Source organism: Pongo pygmaeus, chromosome 16, assembly GCF_028885625.2.
Source record: "Pongo pygmaeus isolate AG05252 chromosome 16, NHGRI_mPonPyg2-v2.0_pri, whole genome shotgun sequence".
In the NCBI taxonomy this organism is placed as follows: Eukaryota; Metazoa; Chordata; class Mammalia; order Primates; family Hominidae; genus Pongo; species Pongo pygmaeus.
In genome coordinates this window covers 94,148,646-94,169,044 of record NC_072389.2, presented here as the reverse complement: position 1 = coordinate 94,169,044, position 20,399 = coordinate 94,148,646, and the positions used below count along the sequence as shown (strand labels likewise).

Genomic DNA, 20,399 nt, shown 5'->3' with positions numbered 1-20,399 from the left:
CTTGGATATGAGATTGAGTCAAAAGGTATAAGTATCTTTAGGTCTGCTTATATATTGGATTTCCAAAAGGAGATTATAGGACTCTTTAATTCAGGGCTTTTTATTTTCTGGAATCCTCCCTGCCACCCCACCCCCACCTGCCTCAGCCATTCAGTCTCCACTCACTAATCATCTGTAGTTCCCCAAACCACAGGGCATTTATTTTGCATATGGCAAAGGCATTTAAATACTAGGATGGATGGAAGCATCTTTAGTCTCACATATTAGATGAAAAATTAAACACTACTTAGTATTTTGTTTCTGTGCATGAAAAAGAACCTTTTAAAAGAATTTTATTCTTAAATATGAAAAACTCAAAGGTGAGCCTAGATCCATACTGTCCAATATGGTAGCCACTAGCCACATGTGGCTATTGAGTACTTAAAATGTGGCTAGTTCAAGTTGAGATGTGCTCAAGTGTCAAATACACACCAGATTTCCAAAAAAAAAAAAAAAAAAAGAAATATCTCACTAATAGTTTGATATTGATTATAGGTCGAAATAATATTTTGGATATATTGGAGTAAATAAAATGTATTATTAAAATTTCTCTTTTATTTTTATTTTTTTTAATATGGCTACCTGAAAATTTAAAATTACATACGTGGCTTGCATTTCATTTTTAGCCCTGGCCTAGACAATCCTGAGGCAGGAGCGTCTGGAAGCGGAGAGGCTATAATTAAGGCTGTAAAACTGAGTCATCTCAGGAAAGAGAAATGACCAGTGACTCAGTGCAACATAGTAAGATTTATAATCACTCTTCACTAAATGAGCTGGTCATACCAGAGTGATTTTATAGTTCTGATAACCTGGGGCTGATATAAGAGGAGATTTCATTAATAAGGTAAAATAATGAGTTGCCACATTCCCCTGCTGTCTAGATTTCAGTTTGATGGTGAATATCAATACTGTCCCCTCTTTCTCTGTCTCTGTCCTTGTTCTTTTTAGGTTCTATGCCCGGGACTCGGGCCTGCTCAAGTTTGAGATCCAGGCGGGGTTATTGGGCCGCCCCATCAACCACACAGTGCGACGCCTTGTTGCCTTCACCTTTCACCCTTTTGAGCCTTTCGCTATTTCTGTGCAGAGGACTAATGCTGAGTATGTTGTCAACTTCCATATGCGACACTGCTGCACATAGGTGCCTCACCAGAGCCAGGTTATCTGGTCTTCCAAGACTGCCACTCACTTATCTCAGTGGACTCCAAAGCAAAAGCTCCTGACTACTGGCTCTGTTAGTTGCAGCCTGCTATACCTCAGATGCGAGAGAGCCAGAGAGAGGAGTGAGGGTGGCTCAACCTAATGAAATTTTTAAATTGTATACAATACTGCTACTGATTGTTACAATATCCTCTTGCCTTTTCCTTGTGGGAATGCCCAGCATTAATTAAGTCCATTTCATTTTTGCTTTACTTTGCATTTGATTGCTGTGAAGATGAAAGCATTAGACTTATATCCCCTTCATGTCACTTCTTTGGCATTATGGTTTGTGTCTGAAAGCAGTTACATCTTGTTTACTGATGAGAACAACATACATCCTTTCCATTTAGCTCATGAGCACGGCTATCTTTTTAAGAGAAAATAAAGCCATGGTATTTTCATACTTAAATATATGTGGTTCGATGACTGCTTTATGTTCCTATCATACCCAATGCTTTTCAAGTATTGGGTTCCAGGAAGGACTGTGAAAGAGATGAGAGGCCATGGATGCAGCAGCTGTTCCTGGGAGAACTAAGTGGTAAGTGCCAGCAGGGAAGACAGTTATCTGCCAGGATTGTTTCCTTCCCTTGGGTTTCGCTTGGTAATTGTCACAGCTGGAGGAACTGGGTGTAATTGCACATCCTCATGTGGAAGCATGCTCCCATCTGTACCATCTGTGTCATGCAGGTGGAAGAGTGAGCAGCTCTCCTTGGCCACAGCAGAAACAAATACTGTGTAGCACGTACTGAAATTTGGGTAGTGGGAGCTGGCAAGCCGCAGGTGTCCCTACAGAGACCAGACTGGCTGTTCCTGGATGGCCGAGCCATCGCAGCCATCCCACAAACACCTGGTGGTTCCAGCCATATCCTCTGTCACATTCTCAACTCTTGCCGCCTGTTTATGTTTCATCTGCATAATGTATCTGCCAGTAGTGTAGTAGGCTTGTTTAGTAACATCTAACTTTGAAGGTAGCTTTGAAATGTTGGGTTCCAGAGCAGACTGTGAAAGGGGCCATGGATGCAAACAGCTGGACCCTGTGTTTCCTCTGCCATCCAGACTGACTTTCTTTGGGAAAATAAGAAATGTGATATGAAATCCTGAGTCCCACCAAAAACAGTTCATCTAATTTCAGTGTGATCAAAATGGAGTAGCTAAATTCAGTCTCCTTCAGCATTCAGTGCAGGATTTGAGCACCTACTATGAGTCAAGTGGAAACTATGTCAGGATGCCAAGGATGAGGAGAGAAATAGACAGATTATTATAATACAGTACAATAATAGCTCTAATTGTGTCTCTCTAGGGACAGTGGAGAGAGATGAAGGAAGGGCAGAAAAAGAAAAATATACTGGGGAAGAGCACTGGAGTTGGATCAATGGGAATGTGTTGTATGACCAAGGGTTGAAGACGTTTCAAGGACAGGCCCAGCATATACAAAGGCATGGAAGTATGAAAATGGTAAATAAGTGAATACAGCTGCAGCATACACAGGGGCGAGGGAGACGGAAAATGTGACTGAACAGGTAGGCTGAGGGGATATTGGGAAGAGAGGTCTTGTGCAGGTTGCTGGGGTTTTATGTAGTAGAAGGCATAATACGAATTTCACAAGGTAACTTTCAGCAGTCTAGAAGAAGGCTTGGAGGGAATAGAGACTAGAGAGAGAGGCCAGGTGAGTCCGTGGTGGTCATCCAAAGGAGAACAGGAGGGTGTGAATGCTGCCACTGGGCCCCTGGATGGATGAAATACTTAGTAGATCATGAAAAATATAGAGTTGCAAAGCATGATCATTCTAATTATGTATTAACAATACAAATGCTCAGCCAGACATGGTGGCTCACGCCTGTAATCCCAGCACTTTGGGAGGCTGAGGCGGGCGGATCACAAGGTCAGGAGATCAAGACCATCCTGGCTAACACAGTGAAACCCCGTCTCTACTATAAATACAAAAAATTAGCGGGGCGTGGTGGCGGGCACCTGTAGTCCCAGCTACTTTGGAGGCTGAGGCAGGAGAATGGTGTGAACCCGGGAGGTGGGGCTTGAGTGAGTGAGCCAAGATTGCGCCATTGCACTCCAGCCAGCCTGGGAGACAGAGACAGACTCCATCTCAAAAAAAAAAAACAACCAAACAAACAATACAGTTGCTCCTCAACTTACGAGGGAGTTACGTCCAGATAAACCCATTGTAAGTTGAAGATATCTGATGAAGGGTTTACCTGGGTATAACCCCATCTTTTTTTTTTTTTTTTTTTTTTTTTTTAGTTCTACATTATTTTAATTTTTTTTCAATTTTATTTTATTTTATTTTATTTTAATTTTTTTTTCTTCTTCTTCTTCTTATTATTATACTTTAGGCTCTATGGTACATGTGCGCAACGTGCAGGTAAGTTACGTATGTATACATGTGCCATGCTGGTGCGCTGCACCCACCAACTCGTCATCTAGCATTAGGTATATCTCCCAATGCTATCCCTCCCCCCTCCCCCCACCCCACAACAGTCCCCAAAGAGTGATGTTCCCCTTCCTGTGTCCATGTGTTCTCATTGTTCAATTCCCACCTATGAGTGAGAATATGCGGTGTTTGGTTTTTTGTTCTTGCGATAGTTTACTGAGAATGATGATTTCCAATTTCATCCATGTCCCTACAAAGGACGTGAACTCATCATTTTTTATGGCGACTTTACTCAATGTGTATTGCTTTTGCAGTCTTGTAAGTCAATAAATCCTGAGTTGAGCCATTATTAAGTCAGATACTGGGTATAATTGTGTTCTCGTAGTGTACTACCCATTACCCAGGAGAAGTTGTGTTACATGTTCGTGGGGCTGAACTAACCTTTCTTCATAGAAACACTTTACCTGCAGCTTTTTCTTTGAATCAGGTGGTTTGATTGAACCTGAGGACCCGGCAGAGTGGAAAGAGCATGCAGTGTGAAGTCACTCAGGTCCCAGTGGGAATCTGGGCCCTTCTGCTCATTCATGTGTGATCCTAGGCCAATCTCCTATCTTTTCTGAAACTTAATTTGCACTTCCCTCCACCTTAGTCATACGTTCCATTGGTCCTATCTTAGATCTTTTTATCACCTCTAACTGCCCACCTCTGAAGTTTCAATTTCATAATCCATATATCCCGCTCTGACCACTCCCTTTTAGGCTTTCACCTCACTCTCTTCACTACCTCCACTACAGAGGATCTTAGACCCCACTGAAGTCTCCAATCCCTGGCTCAGGTTAGGATAAGGATAAACTGCTATAGCTAAAAGACCCCACTTGCAGTGATTAAACAAGAGGGGAGTTTTTTTCTCTCTCAGGTCACAGTGCAAGGCAGATGTTCAGAGTCAGTGAGTGGTTCTGCCACATACAGCCTGAAGGACCCAAGTGTCTTCCATCTTGTTTCTTTGCCATTCACTGTGGTATTGTCCTAGATTGAGATAGGGAGAGTCATAGGGAGAGTATGAGTGTGGAGGAGACTCTCCATTAGGATCACACATCACTCCCCTTCATGTTCCATTGGAGAGGTCCTCACCATATGGCCACTTAACAAGCAAGGGAGCTTGGGAAATGTAGTGTGCCTGGCCCGCTGTGTCCTGTGTACTCTTGCATTCAGAAGAAAAGAGAATGAGTTTTGGTGGACCACTAGCCTTTGCTGGGATACTGCATCTTCATAGCTGTCACCTACCCTCAGATCCTCTCTTCTTTCCTTATTCAGCCTAGGTTGCATAATCTAACACCATAATCACTCCCTTAACTTCCTTGCTGTTCTGCCTCCTTCATGCAAATTTGGAAAACTCTCAACTCTGTACATGTCTGTCTCTGAACAGCTGAAAATAGCTGCAGAAAAACCACATCTATTCTTAAATTCATGACCACAGACTTAAAATGGGCACTAAAGATCGCTGAGCAATTCTTTCAACATTGTAAGACTTTCCTTATTTGTTTACTTTCCAACTCTCTGAAATTGCTGTTTTGCACCTTTGCCTCTCACTTCAAAACCCCTCCTTCAGTAGGCCAGGCTTGGTGGCTCAGGCCTATAATCTCAGTGCTTTGGGAGGCCAAGGTGGGAGGATTGCTTGAACCCAGGAATTCAAGGTTCCAGTGAGCCTCACTGTACTCCAGCCTGGGCAACAGAGCGATACCCTGTTTATTAAAAACACATTAAAAAACTCCTCCATTATCTCAGCTGGTTATCTTGCCATTTGGCAGAAATAGAATCAGGTGGGAACTCCCCTTTCTTTACCATGTTAGCTATGACTTGCATCTGTACTTGTTCCCTGCCTTACCTCCTATTGCAGCAAATGGAATAATCCCTGTTCTCTAAAAGGCAAGCCCCTCTACCTGTCCACTGGATCCTGTCTCCTTGTGGCTTTTCAAAAGACCCTGGTCTTTGTTTCTGCAATTATTTTATCTATCTTGCATCATATTTCTCTTGGTAAATCATTTTTGTTGCTAGAAGATCTTTGGTCTTTAAAAAGTCCTGCTTTGACCCCTTATTCTCCTTTGTTACTGCTCATTTCTCTGCTACCCTTCATAGCAAAACTCAAAAGAGTTGTCTAAATTAAATGATTTCACTTCCCTGTGGCCCATTTCCTCAACCCACTCCAAAGAAGTCTCTGTCCCCACCCCTCCTCTGAAACTGCAGTTGTCCAGGTAACCAGTGATTTCATGTTGCCAATACAGTGGTCGCCTCTAGTCCTTCTTTTCCTCAACCTCCCAATATTGGACGTAGTTGATTTGTCTCTGTACCAAGAAATGCTTGGTTCTCTTGTTTCTAGGACAGTATATGGTTTTTTACCTGCCTTACTGATTGTTGCTTCTTGGTCCCCTTTGTTGGCTTCCCCTTGTTTGCATCTATTAAGTGGCTTTCAGCTGCAAAAACAGAAAACCCAAAATTTCTGGCTTAAACAATAAGGAAATTTATTGTCTCACAGAATTGGAAATCCAGATGTAGAGTGAATTTCAGGGTTGTATGCTCCAGGTCAGCAGTCCCCAACATTTTTGGCACAAGGAACTGGTTTTATGGAAGACAATTTTTCCACAGGTTGGGCACAGGGGAGTGGTTTGGGATGATTCAAGTGCATTACATTTATTGTGCACCATATTTCTATTATTATTCTACTGTAATATATAATGAAATAATTATACAGCTCACCATAATGCAGAATCAGTGGGAGCCCTGAGCTTGTTTTCCTGCAACTAGACACTCCCATCTGGGGGTGTTGGGAAACGGTGACAGATCATCAGGCATTAGATTCTCATAAGGAGCACGCATCCTAGATCCCTCACATGCACAGTTCACAATAGGGTTCGTGCTCTTATGAGAATCCAGTGCCACCGCTAATCTGACGGGAGTTGGAGCTCGGGTGGTAACGCAAGCAGCTGTAACTAGAGATGAAGCTTTGCTCGCTTGCACACCACTCACCTCCTGCTGTGCGGCCTGGTTCCTAACAGTCCGTGGACAGGTATTGGTCCATGGCCCAGGGATCAGGGACCCCTGCTCTAGGTAATCAGCCATGTCATCTATGGCCAAGTTCTTTCCTCCTATTCCCTCCATCCAGAAAATCAGCTTCATCCTAAGTCGGATTCTTTCTGAGTATGCTCATAGGGCACTGGATAGTGGAAATGTGGGATACATGTTTCTTCACTGACATCCTCAAAAAAGAAATGCTCCCAGATATCTTTACCTCATTGTACCATGGACCTGAATTAAGACACATGACATTCCATGCAGACTAGTTTTGGCCTAGGATTCTGATCACTAGCAAAGAGTATGGGACTATCGTGATTGGTTTAGACTGCTCAGGGGACATCCCTAGAGTGAAGTCGGATGTGTGGGAGATGGACAGAACAGAGGTGGATGGAAAAAAGGAAATTGAGAATAATTCCTAAGTTTTCGGGTCAAATAAATGGATAGATATTGAAGCTATATGAGAAGTCTTAGAGAAAAGACAGGTTGGTGGGGTGGGTGGTGGGTGTAAATCAGTGTTGTTTTAGACATGCTAGTTTTGAAATGCCTATTAGATGTCCAAGTGAGGACGTTTTAAGTCATAGGATGCATGAATTTGGAGCTCAAGAAAGGAGTCAGGTCTGGATTTATAATGTTAAAAGACATCAGCATATAGCTAGAATTTAAAACCATGGGAATGGACTATATAGAGTAAAAGAGGTGAGGATCCAAGGCACTGGGTCACTCCAACAGCTGAAGGAGAGCAGAGGGGAAGCACTCACTTCATTGAGTACTTGGCTCATATTAAGTTATCAATGCCTTTGTTTTTTTGTATATTAGTTTTATTCCTAAAGGATTTAAGGCAGTTCTTAGTCAATTCCAGTGTCTTCTCTCCACAAATGTCTGATGGATCTCAAGAATCTGGAGAAACAAGTTCTTTGGAACCAAAATTATAAGAAAAGCAGGGACAGACTTTCAGATCCAGATTCTTCCCTGAACCTCTCTCTTCCCATCCCTGCTTGGCAGGGAGCTGACATGTCAGCTGTCAGTGCCAAGCTGCTCTGGACCTTGAGAGAAGGGCTCCATTTAAGGATAGCAAAACCTCTTTCATTTGGAGCCCTTGCAGAGAAGCACAGTATAAATGAGTGAAAAACCTAAATTAGATAATTTTTAAAAGAATGGTAGCTTCATTATTTTCAAGTACACAGAGTAACTTAAACTCAGTCATGAAGTGTTCCTTTGTAGAAGCCCTTAGGGACTTTCCTTAATGAGTAGATTATAATTATTGGTAATCAGCATAACAGTTCTCTGTAATGCATGCTTTGAAAGCAATTGAGCATATTAAGTGATTTTGATGTTCCACAGGGCAAATTTGTTTACAGCATTTATCTGCTCAGTATATACCCTTTATAGCTATAACCCTCTGTTTGAAAGAAAAACTTCTGAAGTCTCTCTTCATCAGGCAATGTTTGATTACCAGTGTAGGAGGCAGGGAGATACTTAGTAGGACTTGGATTCTTTATCCGTGGTGCCCGATAGAATTATGGGAATAACTTTCATGTGAAGCCTGGTGCAAACCCTGGCTCTGTCACCTATGATGTACCCCTGGGCTTGATGATAAGAATTTTAGTGAGTCTGTTTCTCCTCTGTAAAATGGGGATAATTTCTACTTTTCAGGGTTGATGTGAGCACTAAATGAGTACTAATTAAAGCTCTTGATATAATAAGTGCTCAGTAAATGCACCCTGCCTTCTCCCTTCTCTGTAAATCTCTTGGCCTGTGTGGGAGGGTCTCCTGCCTCTTTAGTGTCACAGACTGCTCCCAGCCCAGGTTGTACCTCTTCATTTCCTAGTGACCAACTGACATAAGCTTGCCGCTTCTCTAGGCCTAACCCCTGCCCACCCATGGCAGTTGAGGTGGTGCCATTCTCTTGCCATGCATACCTAAGGCTGAGGAGACCAGAACACCTCTAACCTGCTTTGCCACCAAACACATTGGTTAAAGGGAGCTTTGTTTGCTGAAGGTTTGTTATTGGTGTGTTGTTGATGGCTAACATTTATTAAAAGCTTACTTGCTATAGGCCAGATGCTATGCCAAGCACCTTATATAGGAAAGATTTGCATTTCATGAATTTTGAGATGCAGTTTTTGAAACTGGAGTGTATCTTAAAGTTGGTGTCTTCTCAGTGTCAGCAAGGCAGCAGTTGCAACATTGCTGTTCTCATCGCCTGTGGATGTGCAAACTGGGCGCACTCTTCCCATTGTCATCATTTTTGTTGAGTAATGTGCATTGTTGATAACCACATGTGTTCAATGTAAGTGCTTTTTAAGATGCCTTCAAAAGATTATACTGTGATTTGGTATTATAATAAAAGGTGGTTTTGTACTCAGAAAGGCAGAGCAGTGGGGTTAATTTGATATTAGTAAAGCACAGATTTGCCATCAGAGGAATGAACATGATTTTTTACAAAGCAGGAGGTGTTTTTTGGAACTAAGAAAGAAAGATATCCACTAGTAAATGAAGTTTTACTGACATGCTGAGATTCATGCGAAAGGATTGCCTATCAAACAGCAAACAAGGCGCAACTAAAGGAGAAATTGACCCATCCTTTGGAATAAATGGAAGAAGTTTTAATGTAGTGAGAGGCCTAGTGGAACCAATTCATGCAGAGCACAGGACTAATCATTGAGATGTGAATCGATTTGTTAGATGCTTCCTGCTCACTTTGAACAGGAGCTGATTAATTTCCAGGGACATGTGATTCAATATAGAAAAAAGTGAAACTAGAGGTTAAGTCAAATAAAAAACAAAATCTGAAAAAGGCCAAAAGCGCTTTTTGGATACGTATATCTTAAAGGTACTGGCATTTGTCTTAATCAACTGTGGGAAGGCACACGGGAAATGACTGTCGTGAAGAAAGAAATGTGTTATATGCATAGGTCCCTAGAAATTGAAGGCGTGGTATGCATGCAGGGCCATGGGTAAGCACCTGGATTGGTCAGGAGGCAGAGGGAACAGGCAAAAACATGGATAAGAGCCTGTGTTGTGGTTTCTGCAGAAATTAATGTGCCAGACAGCAGGTAAGCAGGTTTGGGATTGACTAATTTGAATTTTGATGGGCCCTGGGGTCTAGGTGCTATCCCTAGTTGTCTGGTACCTGGCCCTGGGGTGATTAGGGCTGAGTGTGAGAGCCCTATAAAAAGGTGCTTGGCAGTGTGGGCTCTGGGTTGGTTGGTTTGCATATGAAAGACATGTTCTCAGGCAAGTTGTTTGCTATCTCCAGGAATTAGCAAACTCTGGGAGGGGCAGTCCAGGGTCAGTATGGCCCCAAGATGTCAAGGCATCAGAAAACAAAAGACATGGTTGATATAATATAAAAATGATTCCAAGCAATAAGCATTGTCATGGTTTAATTTGTTCTTAGAGTGACAGATTGTGGTAGTCAACCTCTAAGATGGCCTACAGTGACCCTACCTTCTATATTCATGCCCTCCCACATCGTATCATGGTTGGTTGGCATGACCAATAAAACACAGCAGAAGTGATGATGTGCCACTTTCAAGGCTTATTTATAAAAGACATTTCAAGGCTAGGCTTCTGCACCCTGCCCGCACCCCTGGAATCATTCAGCCGCCATATCACAAGAACACACAGGCGAGCTCCTGGAGAGACCTCCTTGCTGAGGAACTGAGGCTTCCTGCCAATAGCCATGTGAATGAAATATCTCGGAATCCAGTCCTCCCGCTTCATTCAAGCCTATATGACAGCAACCTCATGAGAAACTCTGAGCCAGAACTGCCCAGCTAAGCCACTCCCAGATTCTTGATTCTCAGAAATTGTGTAAGATAATAAATGATTTTTTTTTTTTTTTTTTTTTTTTTTTTGAGACAGGGTCTCCTTCTGTTGCTCAGCCTGGAGTGCGGTGGCATGATCATGGCTCACTGTAGACCTTCTGGGTTCAAACGATCCTCCCATCTCAGCCTCCTGAGTGGTTGGGACCACAGGTACATGTCACCATGCCTGGCTAATTGTTTTTAGTTTTTTGTAGAAACAGGGCCTTCCTGTGTTGTCCAGGCTGGTCTCAAACTCCTAGGTTCAAGCGATTCTCCTACCTTGGGCTCCCAAAGTGCTGAGATTACAAGCGTGAGCCACCGCGCCTGGCCAATAAATGTTTTAAGCTGCTGAATTTTGGAGGTAATTTGTTGTGTAGCAATGTATAGCCAACACACACATAAATAAAGGTGTCTTTTTGCAATATGGCATCCTCTGAAAAATGCAGTATTCCTATTTTGTAGATAAGGAAACTGACCTTAGAGAGATCAAGCAATTTGCTAAAAGTAACATTACTGGTTAATGTCAAGTAAACTTTAACCTGGGCTTATGTCAGAATTCATTTAAATCTCTGAATTTATTTAGGTCTAAACTTGGTTATTTTACTGATTTCCAAAAATATTAATAGGGAAATTTGATATTTTTGTGTCTTTGTATCCATCTTCTTCCTTGTAGGTGGATGGCTTAGCAAAGTATTTTTTATTAAAGGTTGACAATATATCCCACATGATTTCTCTTTCTCCTGTTTTTTTCTTTAAATTTATTTTATTTTATTTTATTTTTTTTTGAGACACAGTCTCAGTCTGTTGCCCAGGCTGGAGTGTAGTGGTGAGATCTCAGCTCTTGCAGCCGCCACCTCCCAGGCTTAAGCGATTCTCATGCCCCAGTCCCCCAAGTAGCTGGGATTACAGGCATGTGCCACCACGCCCAGCTAATTTTTATATTTTTAGTAGATACTGGGTTTTGCCATGCTGGCCAGGCTGGTCTCCAACTCCTGGCCTCAAGTGATCCACCTGCCTTGGCCTCCCAAAGTGCTGGGATTACAGGTGTGACCCTGGCCTCTTTCTCCTTCTTAACACTAGTGTGTTAGTTGACTTGTGTGTTTATTCATATGTTATACATTTATTGAGGACCTGCTAAAGGCCAGGGACTAGGAATAGAAGAATGTGTAAATCACAGCTCTAACCTTTACCTTTCTAGTCTGGTAATGTCTCTGAATGCCAATCTCTCTCTCTCTTAGAAAGAAAGAGGTGCCTTGTCCTCTCTCTCAACTGTCCCACCATCAGTAACGGAACCAGGAAACCAGTCTTTGAGTATGGAGTTAGCAAGAAAGCTGAGTGTTGGGCGGCTTTTTTTGTGGAAGCTCACTGCTTATCCATGTAATGTTTCATTAATTCTTTGATGCTGAAGTTTCACCTCCTGCAGGGAGCATTTGCAGCACCCCAGGTGAGTTGTCAGCAGTCGCTGCCTGGCAGTAGCACGCATTAACTCTAGTGAGCAGAGGTGGAGTGCAAAGGCTCCCCACACTGCTGCACCTTGAGCTGCTCTTCCTGGCCCAGCCTGTTCTGCTTCCTGGGACTCCAGATCTGGTCTCCAAGTACTGTTTCTCTTCTAAGTGTAGTCATTAACTTCCCAGAGTGAGAAGAAGAGACTAAAAAAAAAAGAGAGAGAGACTGTCTCTTAGTTTTAATTAATTGTTGAAAAAATAGAGAGGGGCCCCATATTTCTACTGAAAGAAAGGAGAAGTTGGGGAATGGGAATATTCTGAACAGGAATGAAAAAGTGAATGAAAAGTAATCTTTAGATTCAGTCTCTTTGCCCTAGTCTTTAAAAGTTTCTGTTGGGGGTTACAAAGTTTGAAATCTGTCTTAAGGAGGGATGTATTACTCAAAATAAATTGCCTCTGTCATTCAGTGTGATATGATGGACTGTGGAGACTTGGTAGGGGCAGGATGAGAGGAGGTTAGGGATAAAACTCTACATATTGTGTACAGTGTATACTACTCCAGTGATAGATGCACTAAAATCTCAGCCTTCACCACTAGTTCATGCATGTAACCCAAACCACTGCTACCCCAAAAGCTGCTGAAATAAAAAGCAACAACAACAAAAACAAATGGACTCTAGCTTGTTTTCCTTTCAGATCTTCTTTTTTAAATGTCATTCTGGCTAAAACAATTTTTTAAAAATGTTTATCTGAAAAGTGATTGTCAACCCTCAGGGTAGGTTCAGCATGAGATTGATGTAGTAGCCACGTCAGAATCCTGAGAGGGATATCCTTTGGAAAAAAAAAAAAAAAAAAAAAAGGCCGGGCGTGGTGGCTCATGCCTGTAGTCCCAGCACTTTAGGAGGCCACGGTGGGCAGATCACCTGAGGTCCGGAGTTCGAGACCAGTCTGGCTAACATGGTGAAATCCCGTTTCTACTGAAAATACAAAAAATTAGCCAGGCATGGTGGCATGCGCCTATAATCCCAGCTACTTGGGAGGCTAAGGCAGGAGAATTGCTTGAACCTGGGAGGCGGAGGTTGCAGTGAGCTGAGATCGCGCCATTGCACTCCAGCTTGGGCAACAAAAGTGAAACTCTGTCTCAAACAAACAAACAAACAAACAAAAAAAACCTCAGTACATTTTTTATTGGGAATTTTATTGGGAAAATGCATACATTTTCATATTACAAACCTCAGAGAGTTTGAAAAGCAATCTTGTCTGATGAGGTTATGCAGAAGGCAGTGATTCATAACTGGGGTACATCCCCTCAAAATCTTAGAAGAACATGAGGTTTACCTAGTTATCAAATGAGGGGAGACATTTTAGAAGGTTAAGAAACATGTTAGAAAAATATTGAGTTTCCTAAAAAGGCAGAATGGAGAAAGCTGGAGCCGGATGCAGGAACATTTCTGTGCCTCTCATGCTGGGAGGATTCAGGGAGAGGCAGGCAACAGGGGCCAAGGTCAGGGAAGAACAAGTATGCAAAATGGACCTGTGACAGCCGGGGTGCCATTGTCTTCTGGGTTTCTGTTTATATTTTGCAGTGAGAAAGCCCCTTCTGGGGGGAAAAGTCCCATAAAAATCCCACAAATGATAATTTATGCACGGCAAAAAAACAAAAACAAAACAAAGTCAAACGATAACCTCTTTAGCAAAGGATTGATTTCCTTACTACAAAACAGCCTATAAATATCTAATAAAAATATGAACACTACAAAAGATAAAATGGACTATGTTATTAGCAGAGTGTTCCCAGAAAAAAATAAATAAACATGATCAACAACCACATGACAATTGTTTATAATATTTATTTTTCACCTATCAGATTAGCAAGGGTTAAAGATGTTTGATGACCTAGTACTGACAAGGATGTAGGGCGCTCACCCACTGTTGGTGGGAGAGTAAGTTGGTTCAGATTTCTTGGAAGACAAAAAAGCAATATGTTAAAAAATGTATATAACTTTTAACCCAGTTAAATTCCAACTCTATGTGTCAATACCAAAGGTATCAGAAGAAAAAAACGATAAATGTGTCAGGGCAAAACATTTGTATATGTGAACAAGACATATATGTTCATTGCAACTTTTTATGAAAAAATGGGAACTGTTAAATGTGCATCAGTAGAAAACAGACTACATACATCATGAGACAGCCATACAATGGGATCCGATAGAGCTGTTAGAAGTAATGAGGCAAATCTGTACGTATTGATTTGGAAAGCTCTCTGAGACATTAGTTGAACTGTGTTTAGCATGATGCTATTTTTCGTGTGAAGAAAAAACTAAACTGTGCTGAACTTAAAGTCAGTCTACATATAAATACATACATGCTTGGAGAGTCATAGAATGCTTTTGAAAGGACACGGAAGACTATTAATGGTTTTCTCTGGAAAGTGGGTGTGGAAGTGAGGGAAGATAGACATTTCCCTTTATCTTTGTAATTTTTTTTTCACTGTGAACATGAACTAAGAAAATTTTTTTCATTGCAGTAAAAAACATAAAATTTATCATCGTAACTATTTATAAGTGTAACACCACTGTGAGTTCAGTAATGCTAAGTGCATTCATGTGGTTATGCAACCAGTCTCCAGAACTTTCATCTTGCAAAGCTGAAACTCCATACCCATTAAACAACAACTGCCCGTTCTCCCTCCCCACAGACCCTGGCAGCCACCATTCTACTTGCTGTCTCTATGAATTTGATTACTCTAGTAATCATATAAGTGGAATACTAGTATTTGTCCTTTTGTGACTGGCTTATTTCACTTAGCATCATGTCCTCAAAGTTCATGCATGTTGTAGCGTGTGTCAGAATTTCCTTCCTTTTTAAGGCTGAATAATACTCCATTGTGGGTAGATACCACCTTTTGTTTATCCATTCACCCATCAATAGACACTAGGGTTGCTTCCACCTCTCAGCTATTGTGAATAGGGCTATGATGAACAATAGATGTGTAAATATCTCTTGGAGAGCCTGCTTTCAATTATTTTGGGCATATACCCAGAAGTGGCATTTAATGAGATTTTCCTAAAAGTATTTAACAGATGAATTCACCTGCAGCAGTAGAGGTGGTATTAGGTAGACACTCTGTGGGCTAGTTGAACTGCGTAGTCTGAGGCCAGATTTTCTTTACCAGCCTCCCAGGGGTTTAGCAATTTCATTCCTGTGCTGTGAGCCTTTCCTTTGCGCAGAGACAGGGGGAGGCTTAGCAGGCTTGTGAACCAGCTGCTCCCATGTGCATTAATTCAGCACATTTCTATAGCTCTCTGAAGGAGGAGATGCTGCAGCAGCATTTAATTAGTGGCCAGGAACATGCTTTCCCAAGGACATGACTTATTTCTCAGCCAGCTGCTGCCTGTTGCTCCCTAGCAACATGAAGTACTCACATCTGATTGCTCTAGGGCCCTTTCTCTCCAGATGAGGGGGTGGCCAGTTCACCTGCTGTCATAGCCTGGGGTGGAGGCAGGGGTGTCCTTGGGTCTGGGGCTAATTCTTCAGGAAAGGGTGGTCTGAACTTGTTATTCCTGCCAGCTGTGGTACTGAACCTCTTGATCCTTGAACTGCCTACTAGTGGTTCAGGTGCTCCACCACTCCTTTCCTTCAGGTTCATGATTAGAGCAGACAGAATGTGACCAGCTATGACACAGACAGAGCAACACGGCCTAGAAAAGTCCACTGGGATTTTAAAGTACAACTGAGAAGTTTGAGGAGGAGGGAATGACCTCAGACCCAGTTGGGAGGCCTGCCTTTCAGGATGGACTAGGGGAGGGAGATATTGGAGGCCCTGGCACCACACCACCTTGTGCAAGAGGAGCAAGGGGAGCTTCAGCCTCCTCCTAGGTGGCTGGCTAACTGGCTAACTAGGGCCCTTGGAAAGAGAGAGTGGGATGGCAGATATCCAAAGCAGCCACCACTGTGAGTCTGAACTTGCCTTCCTCACCAGTTTTGAGAGATGGCTGCTCAGAGACTAGACTTCAGATCACGCTGGTTCCTCTCAAGTGCTTCTGCAGAGGTTGCAAACTGGAGGCTTTGAGATGAGGTGCTGCACACTGACATGCTTTATTTGGTATGTTTGCAGTTTTGAAGTTTTAAAGAATATCCTGCTTTTTCATGTTGCTATCAGGAAGCCTAACAGTCCCACATGCCAATAATCGGGGCCCCCTTTAGACTGAGCATGTGTGCTCTCCAGCTTACACAGTCCCCTCCTCACTCCTTCAACCCTGTTTGAGTGTGAGATTCCTGTGTCCTTCTCTAGCCACAATGGTGAGCACGGCTGTGTCTGCAGGGGCCACCTTGTATTTATTCATTCATTCCACAAACATTTATTGAGTTTCTTTTGAGTATCTGGCCCTGAGCTAGGCACTAGGCTAAAAAGATCAATACAGGGTGGTCTTTGGACTCCCTGAGCTTATGGACCAGGTTCAGAGACAGACAAGTAAAGGGGCTGGGGGGATTCACTGAAATCAGGTGACAGGTGCACAAGGTTTGGGGGAGCACAGAGACCTTGGGTATCTGACCTAGACTGGGGGGTTGAGGAAGGCTTCTGGCAAAGATATCACCTGAGTTGAAAATTCTGAAGGATGAGAGGAGTTAGCCTAATGACAATAGGGGAGAGGTGGAGGAATGGGAAGAGAAGGGTGTTCCAGCCAGAGGCAGTGAGGTACAGACGCATGGAGGCACGACAGAGTTTGGCATGCTTGGGGGCCAGCAAACAAAACCTTGCTTAAAGCTAAGTGCCCCTGTTGGGGTGGCCAGGGAGGCAGTGGGGAGCAGACTTGTCAGCCTTCTGAGCTTCTGTGTTTAGAGAGCCCTTGAAGAGTTTAATTGGTGAAGCCATTTGTCAGATTTGTGTTTTCAGATTACCCTGGCTACAGAATGGATTTGATGCAGGAAGCAGGGAGGTCTAGAAAAGAGGCCTTTACGGTCACATAGGAAATAAATCATCTATGCATAGGAGACTCCTGAACTCCTCCCTCCCACCCTGTAGGCAATGGAGACCTGATGAAAGCGAGGAACAGACTTTCAGAGGTGCAGAAACTGCCCTAAGTTCGGCCCCTGCTGTTTGCATTCAGCCTGCGTTCTTACTGCTTCCTCTGCCCACTTTGTTCCTGCTTCTCCCACCCTCACTAGCTTCTTATAACTGGCAGCTGGACTTGATAATATCAGCGGAGGCTTGGCACAGTGCTGGCACAGTCAGTGCTCAATCAGGGACTGCTATTGTTGGACAACCTGGCTGGCAGAGATCTCAGCTTCCGTCCAAGCTGCTGCCTCTCAGACGGAGCTCTCGGTGTGCTGGGCACTATCGCACGTGGCCTGTCCCAGCCCAGGGCACCGTTCCCCTCTACACCTGACCAGGCCTTAGTGCCCTGTGCCCCAGGGTGGATGGTCAGGAGTGTTGGTGGGTTGGCAGTGGCCAAGGGTTGGGGAGGATGGGATGGATGGGCATGATATAGAGAGTGAGCAGTTGTACATGGGTGACTGAGGGAAGGACAAAGTCAGGGGTGAGTCAGCAGGTGGGGGAAGATGGTGCCCAGCCAAGACTGGGAGCCACGAAGAGGCCGGTTGGGAAGGAAGGATGCTGGACACGGTTTGTGGTGCTCATGAGAAGATACCCAGTGGGAACATGCATAGGAGAGGCAGGTAATGAACCTGGAGAGCCAGATCTCGAGACTGGAGGTCAAGCTTGAGGAGCCAGAGGCAGAGCATGCAACTGGTATCATGAGAGCCGCCGAGTCACCCAGGGGAGTGTTTTGAGTAGTAACTGTGTGCCAAGCATGGTGTTCTCACTGTATTAACTGCTTAAATCCTCACAGCAACCCCATGAAGTAAATCAGGAGGTGTTTCTGGACCGCTCAGTTACCAGCCCTCAGTTACTGAGTGGAAGAGTTAGGATTTGAGCTTGCGTGGTCTCTGCTTCCGAAGCTTCTGTTGAGAACTGTTACATGCCTGCATTGCTGCCCTCTCTGGGCACCTGTCCTAGGGAGTTGTCAGACATTTCCGTCAATCTAAACGACAGCTCTGTGAAGGAGGCAATAATATTCCTGTTTTCAGATGAGAACACTGAGGCTCAGAGACTTGCCCTAAATAACACACATGGTGGATGTAAAATCAGGATTTGAATCGAGTCTGATTCTGAAGCCTGAGCTGTTGTCGTGAGCACATGCTGTCTTTGGGGCCAGGTTGGATAGTGAAGGAGGCGAGGACCCCTGCAAACCTGAGGCAGAGGAGTTCTGTGACCCAATGCCCAGATGAAGCAAAGGGGAGGGGAATAGGAGCGAGAGAGGGAGAGTGCCGGAGGGACAGAATTCATCACACTCACCAAGGGAGGGAGGCTGGTGAGTCGCCTAAGATTTGGTCTCTAGAATTCTGACTCCATGCTTCCTCAGCTATCTGACCCTGTGGTATCGTCTCAGCCTCAGTTTCTTCATCTGTAAATAGGCATAATAATACTGACTGCTGAGTGTTGTGTTGAGGACGAAATGAGAGACTGCATGTCTGGCCAGGGTCTAATACGTAGTGAGCCATCCACAACAGAAAGCACCTGTCAAATGCCAGGCTAGGCTGCCCTCTCCAGAGAGCGTCTCCTTCAGTCAGGGTGGGCACAAGTGCATGTTTGAAGGGTTAATTTGGCATTTTCAAGTCATTCTACCCATGGTGAGAAAGTAGTAGCTTTTTCCATTTCTGGAGAGACTATAGGAGATGACAGCCTTTGGTCTGGCTCCCATTCCAGCTGCTGCTTATTGATGAAGTGAAAATAGGAAGCTACCACCTCTCAATTCTCCTGCTGTGTAGGCAACACCGGCCTGTCTCAGCCTGCAGACACCTTCTAGGTGTGTGTTTTTTATATTGTGTGAGCCACAGGACAACAGGATTCTGGCTTGGGGGTGGAAAAGGCTGTGTTCTCTCCACACCTTCCTCAGAAAATACAAAAGAGTGGCTGGGCTGTGGCCACTCAGTGCTGCAGGTAGCACAGAACTGCAGGCAGTCTTACACTGCAACCTCACACTGAAGTAGTGCTCGCAGGGTCTCCGAGGCCACCTAATTCACAGGCTCCCAGCAGTTTCCAGTCCAGGGCCTTGGTTCACCCATACAGTGACTTCAGTGGGCTCACCCCCATGGTTCTACTTTTCAGACCCTTTGAGTGACATTGCCATTTGATTGGTTCCCATAGCATTCGAACCTCTTTCTGGGTTTGTGCAGTCCTACACTTTCTGAGTTCTAACTGGAAGCAAAGGCCATCCTCTCTCACAGGGGCATTGCTGCTGAGGCTCTGCCAATCAGCCCACCTGTGCCAGACTTCTGGAGCCAGCTGTGCAACACAGATAGCCTGGGGGAGCTCCCTTTGTAGGGCAGCAGCCCCCCCATACTAGTATTTTAGTACCAAAGTTGAGTTTCCCAGATCCCATCTGGAAACAGCATAAAAAAATTATTCTACTGCTGGAGTGATGAGAGGTAGGCAAAAGGATTCCCACTGCATAGACTGGGAAACCAGTAAGAGAACAAGGACAAGGGAGTCACTGACAGGGTCACAGTTAGCGTGCAGGCCTTTCATTTTATAGTCTTGCCACTAGATTCTTAAAGTCCATTCATAGTTTTCAGGACACTTTCTGAAGAGGGTTCTAAAGCTATTCCTTTGGGCCTCCTTAGAGTGCAAACAGATGAGCTGAAGGCCCTGAGTTAAAGCAGGCATCTACAAGCCCCATCCAGGGGGAGTGCAGGGGAGCTAAGAACAGTGAGCACTTCCTGGGCACTTGAACCAGACACTGTGCTAAAATTCTTTGTGTATGTCAATTATGATCCACTCAACTCTCTGAAATGCCTACTGTTACTGTCTTCATCTTATAGATAAGGAATTCAGGTACAGCGAAACTAAGTAACCTTCTGAAAGTCACAAAGCTGGAGCCAGAATTCAAACTTAGACTTCAGGCCAGGCGTGGTGGCTCACTCCTGTAATCCCAGCACTTTGGGAGGCCGAGGCGGGCGGATCATGAGGTCAGGAGATCGAGACCATCCTGGCGAACATGGTGAAACCTCGTCTCTACTAAAAATACAAAAAAAAAAAAAAAAAAAAAATTAGCCGGGTGTGGTGGCAGGTGCCTGTAGTCCCAGCTACTCAGGAGGCTGAGGCAGGAGAATGGCGTGAACCTGGGAGGTGGAGCTTGCAGTGAGTGGAGATCGCGCCACTGCACTCCTGCCTGGGCAACAGAGCGAGACTCCATCACAAAAAAAAAAAAAAAAGAAAAGACTTAAGTCTGCAGCTCAGTCATCTTTACCCTGCTACATGAGGCACTGGGGAAGGGTATGGGGTAGGGAAGGACAGACGGTTTATCTGGAACTCACACTGCATGCAGGTGGCCAGCCATGTGGGAAGGAAGGAAAATCCCCATCTGAGCCACAGATCCAAACCAG

The 20,399-nt window shown here is 44.1% G+C and overlaps 1 protein-coding gene and 1 long non-coding RNA gene across 13 annotated transcripts in view; both read left to right on the top strand.

The window, feature by feature from the left end:
• The window catches only part of DET1 (DET1 partner of COP1 E3 ubiquitin ligase), a 31,473-nt gene extending 29,828 nt beyond the window's left edge, over positions 1-1,645 (top strand). For all 12 annotated transcript variants that reach the window (XM_054451700.2, XM_054451703.2, XM_054451699.2 and 9 more), the window contains one exon: positions 988-1,645. In XM_054451700.2, the coding sequence (XP_054307675.1) occupies positions 988-1,177 (190 nt within the window). In that variant the 3' untranslated portion in view covers positions 1,178-1,645. The remainder of the gene's footprint in view (positions 1-987) is intronic.
• A 2,342-nt stretch (positions 1,646-3,987) lies between these two features.
• Positions 3,988-12,618, top strand: LOC134738330 (uncharacterized). Its single transcript, XR_010124002.1, has 2 exons — positions 3,988-10,674; positions 11,742-12,618. It is a non-coding gene; the product is annotated as an uncharacterized LOC134738330 (long non-coding RNA).
• Positions 12,619-20,399: the final 7,781 nt, after the last annotated feature.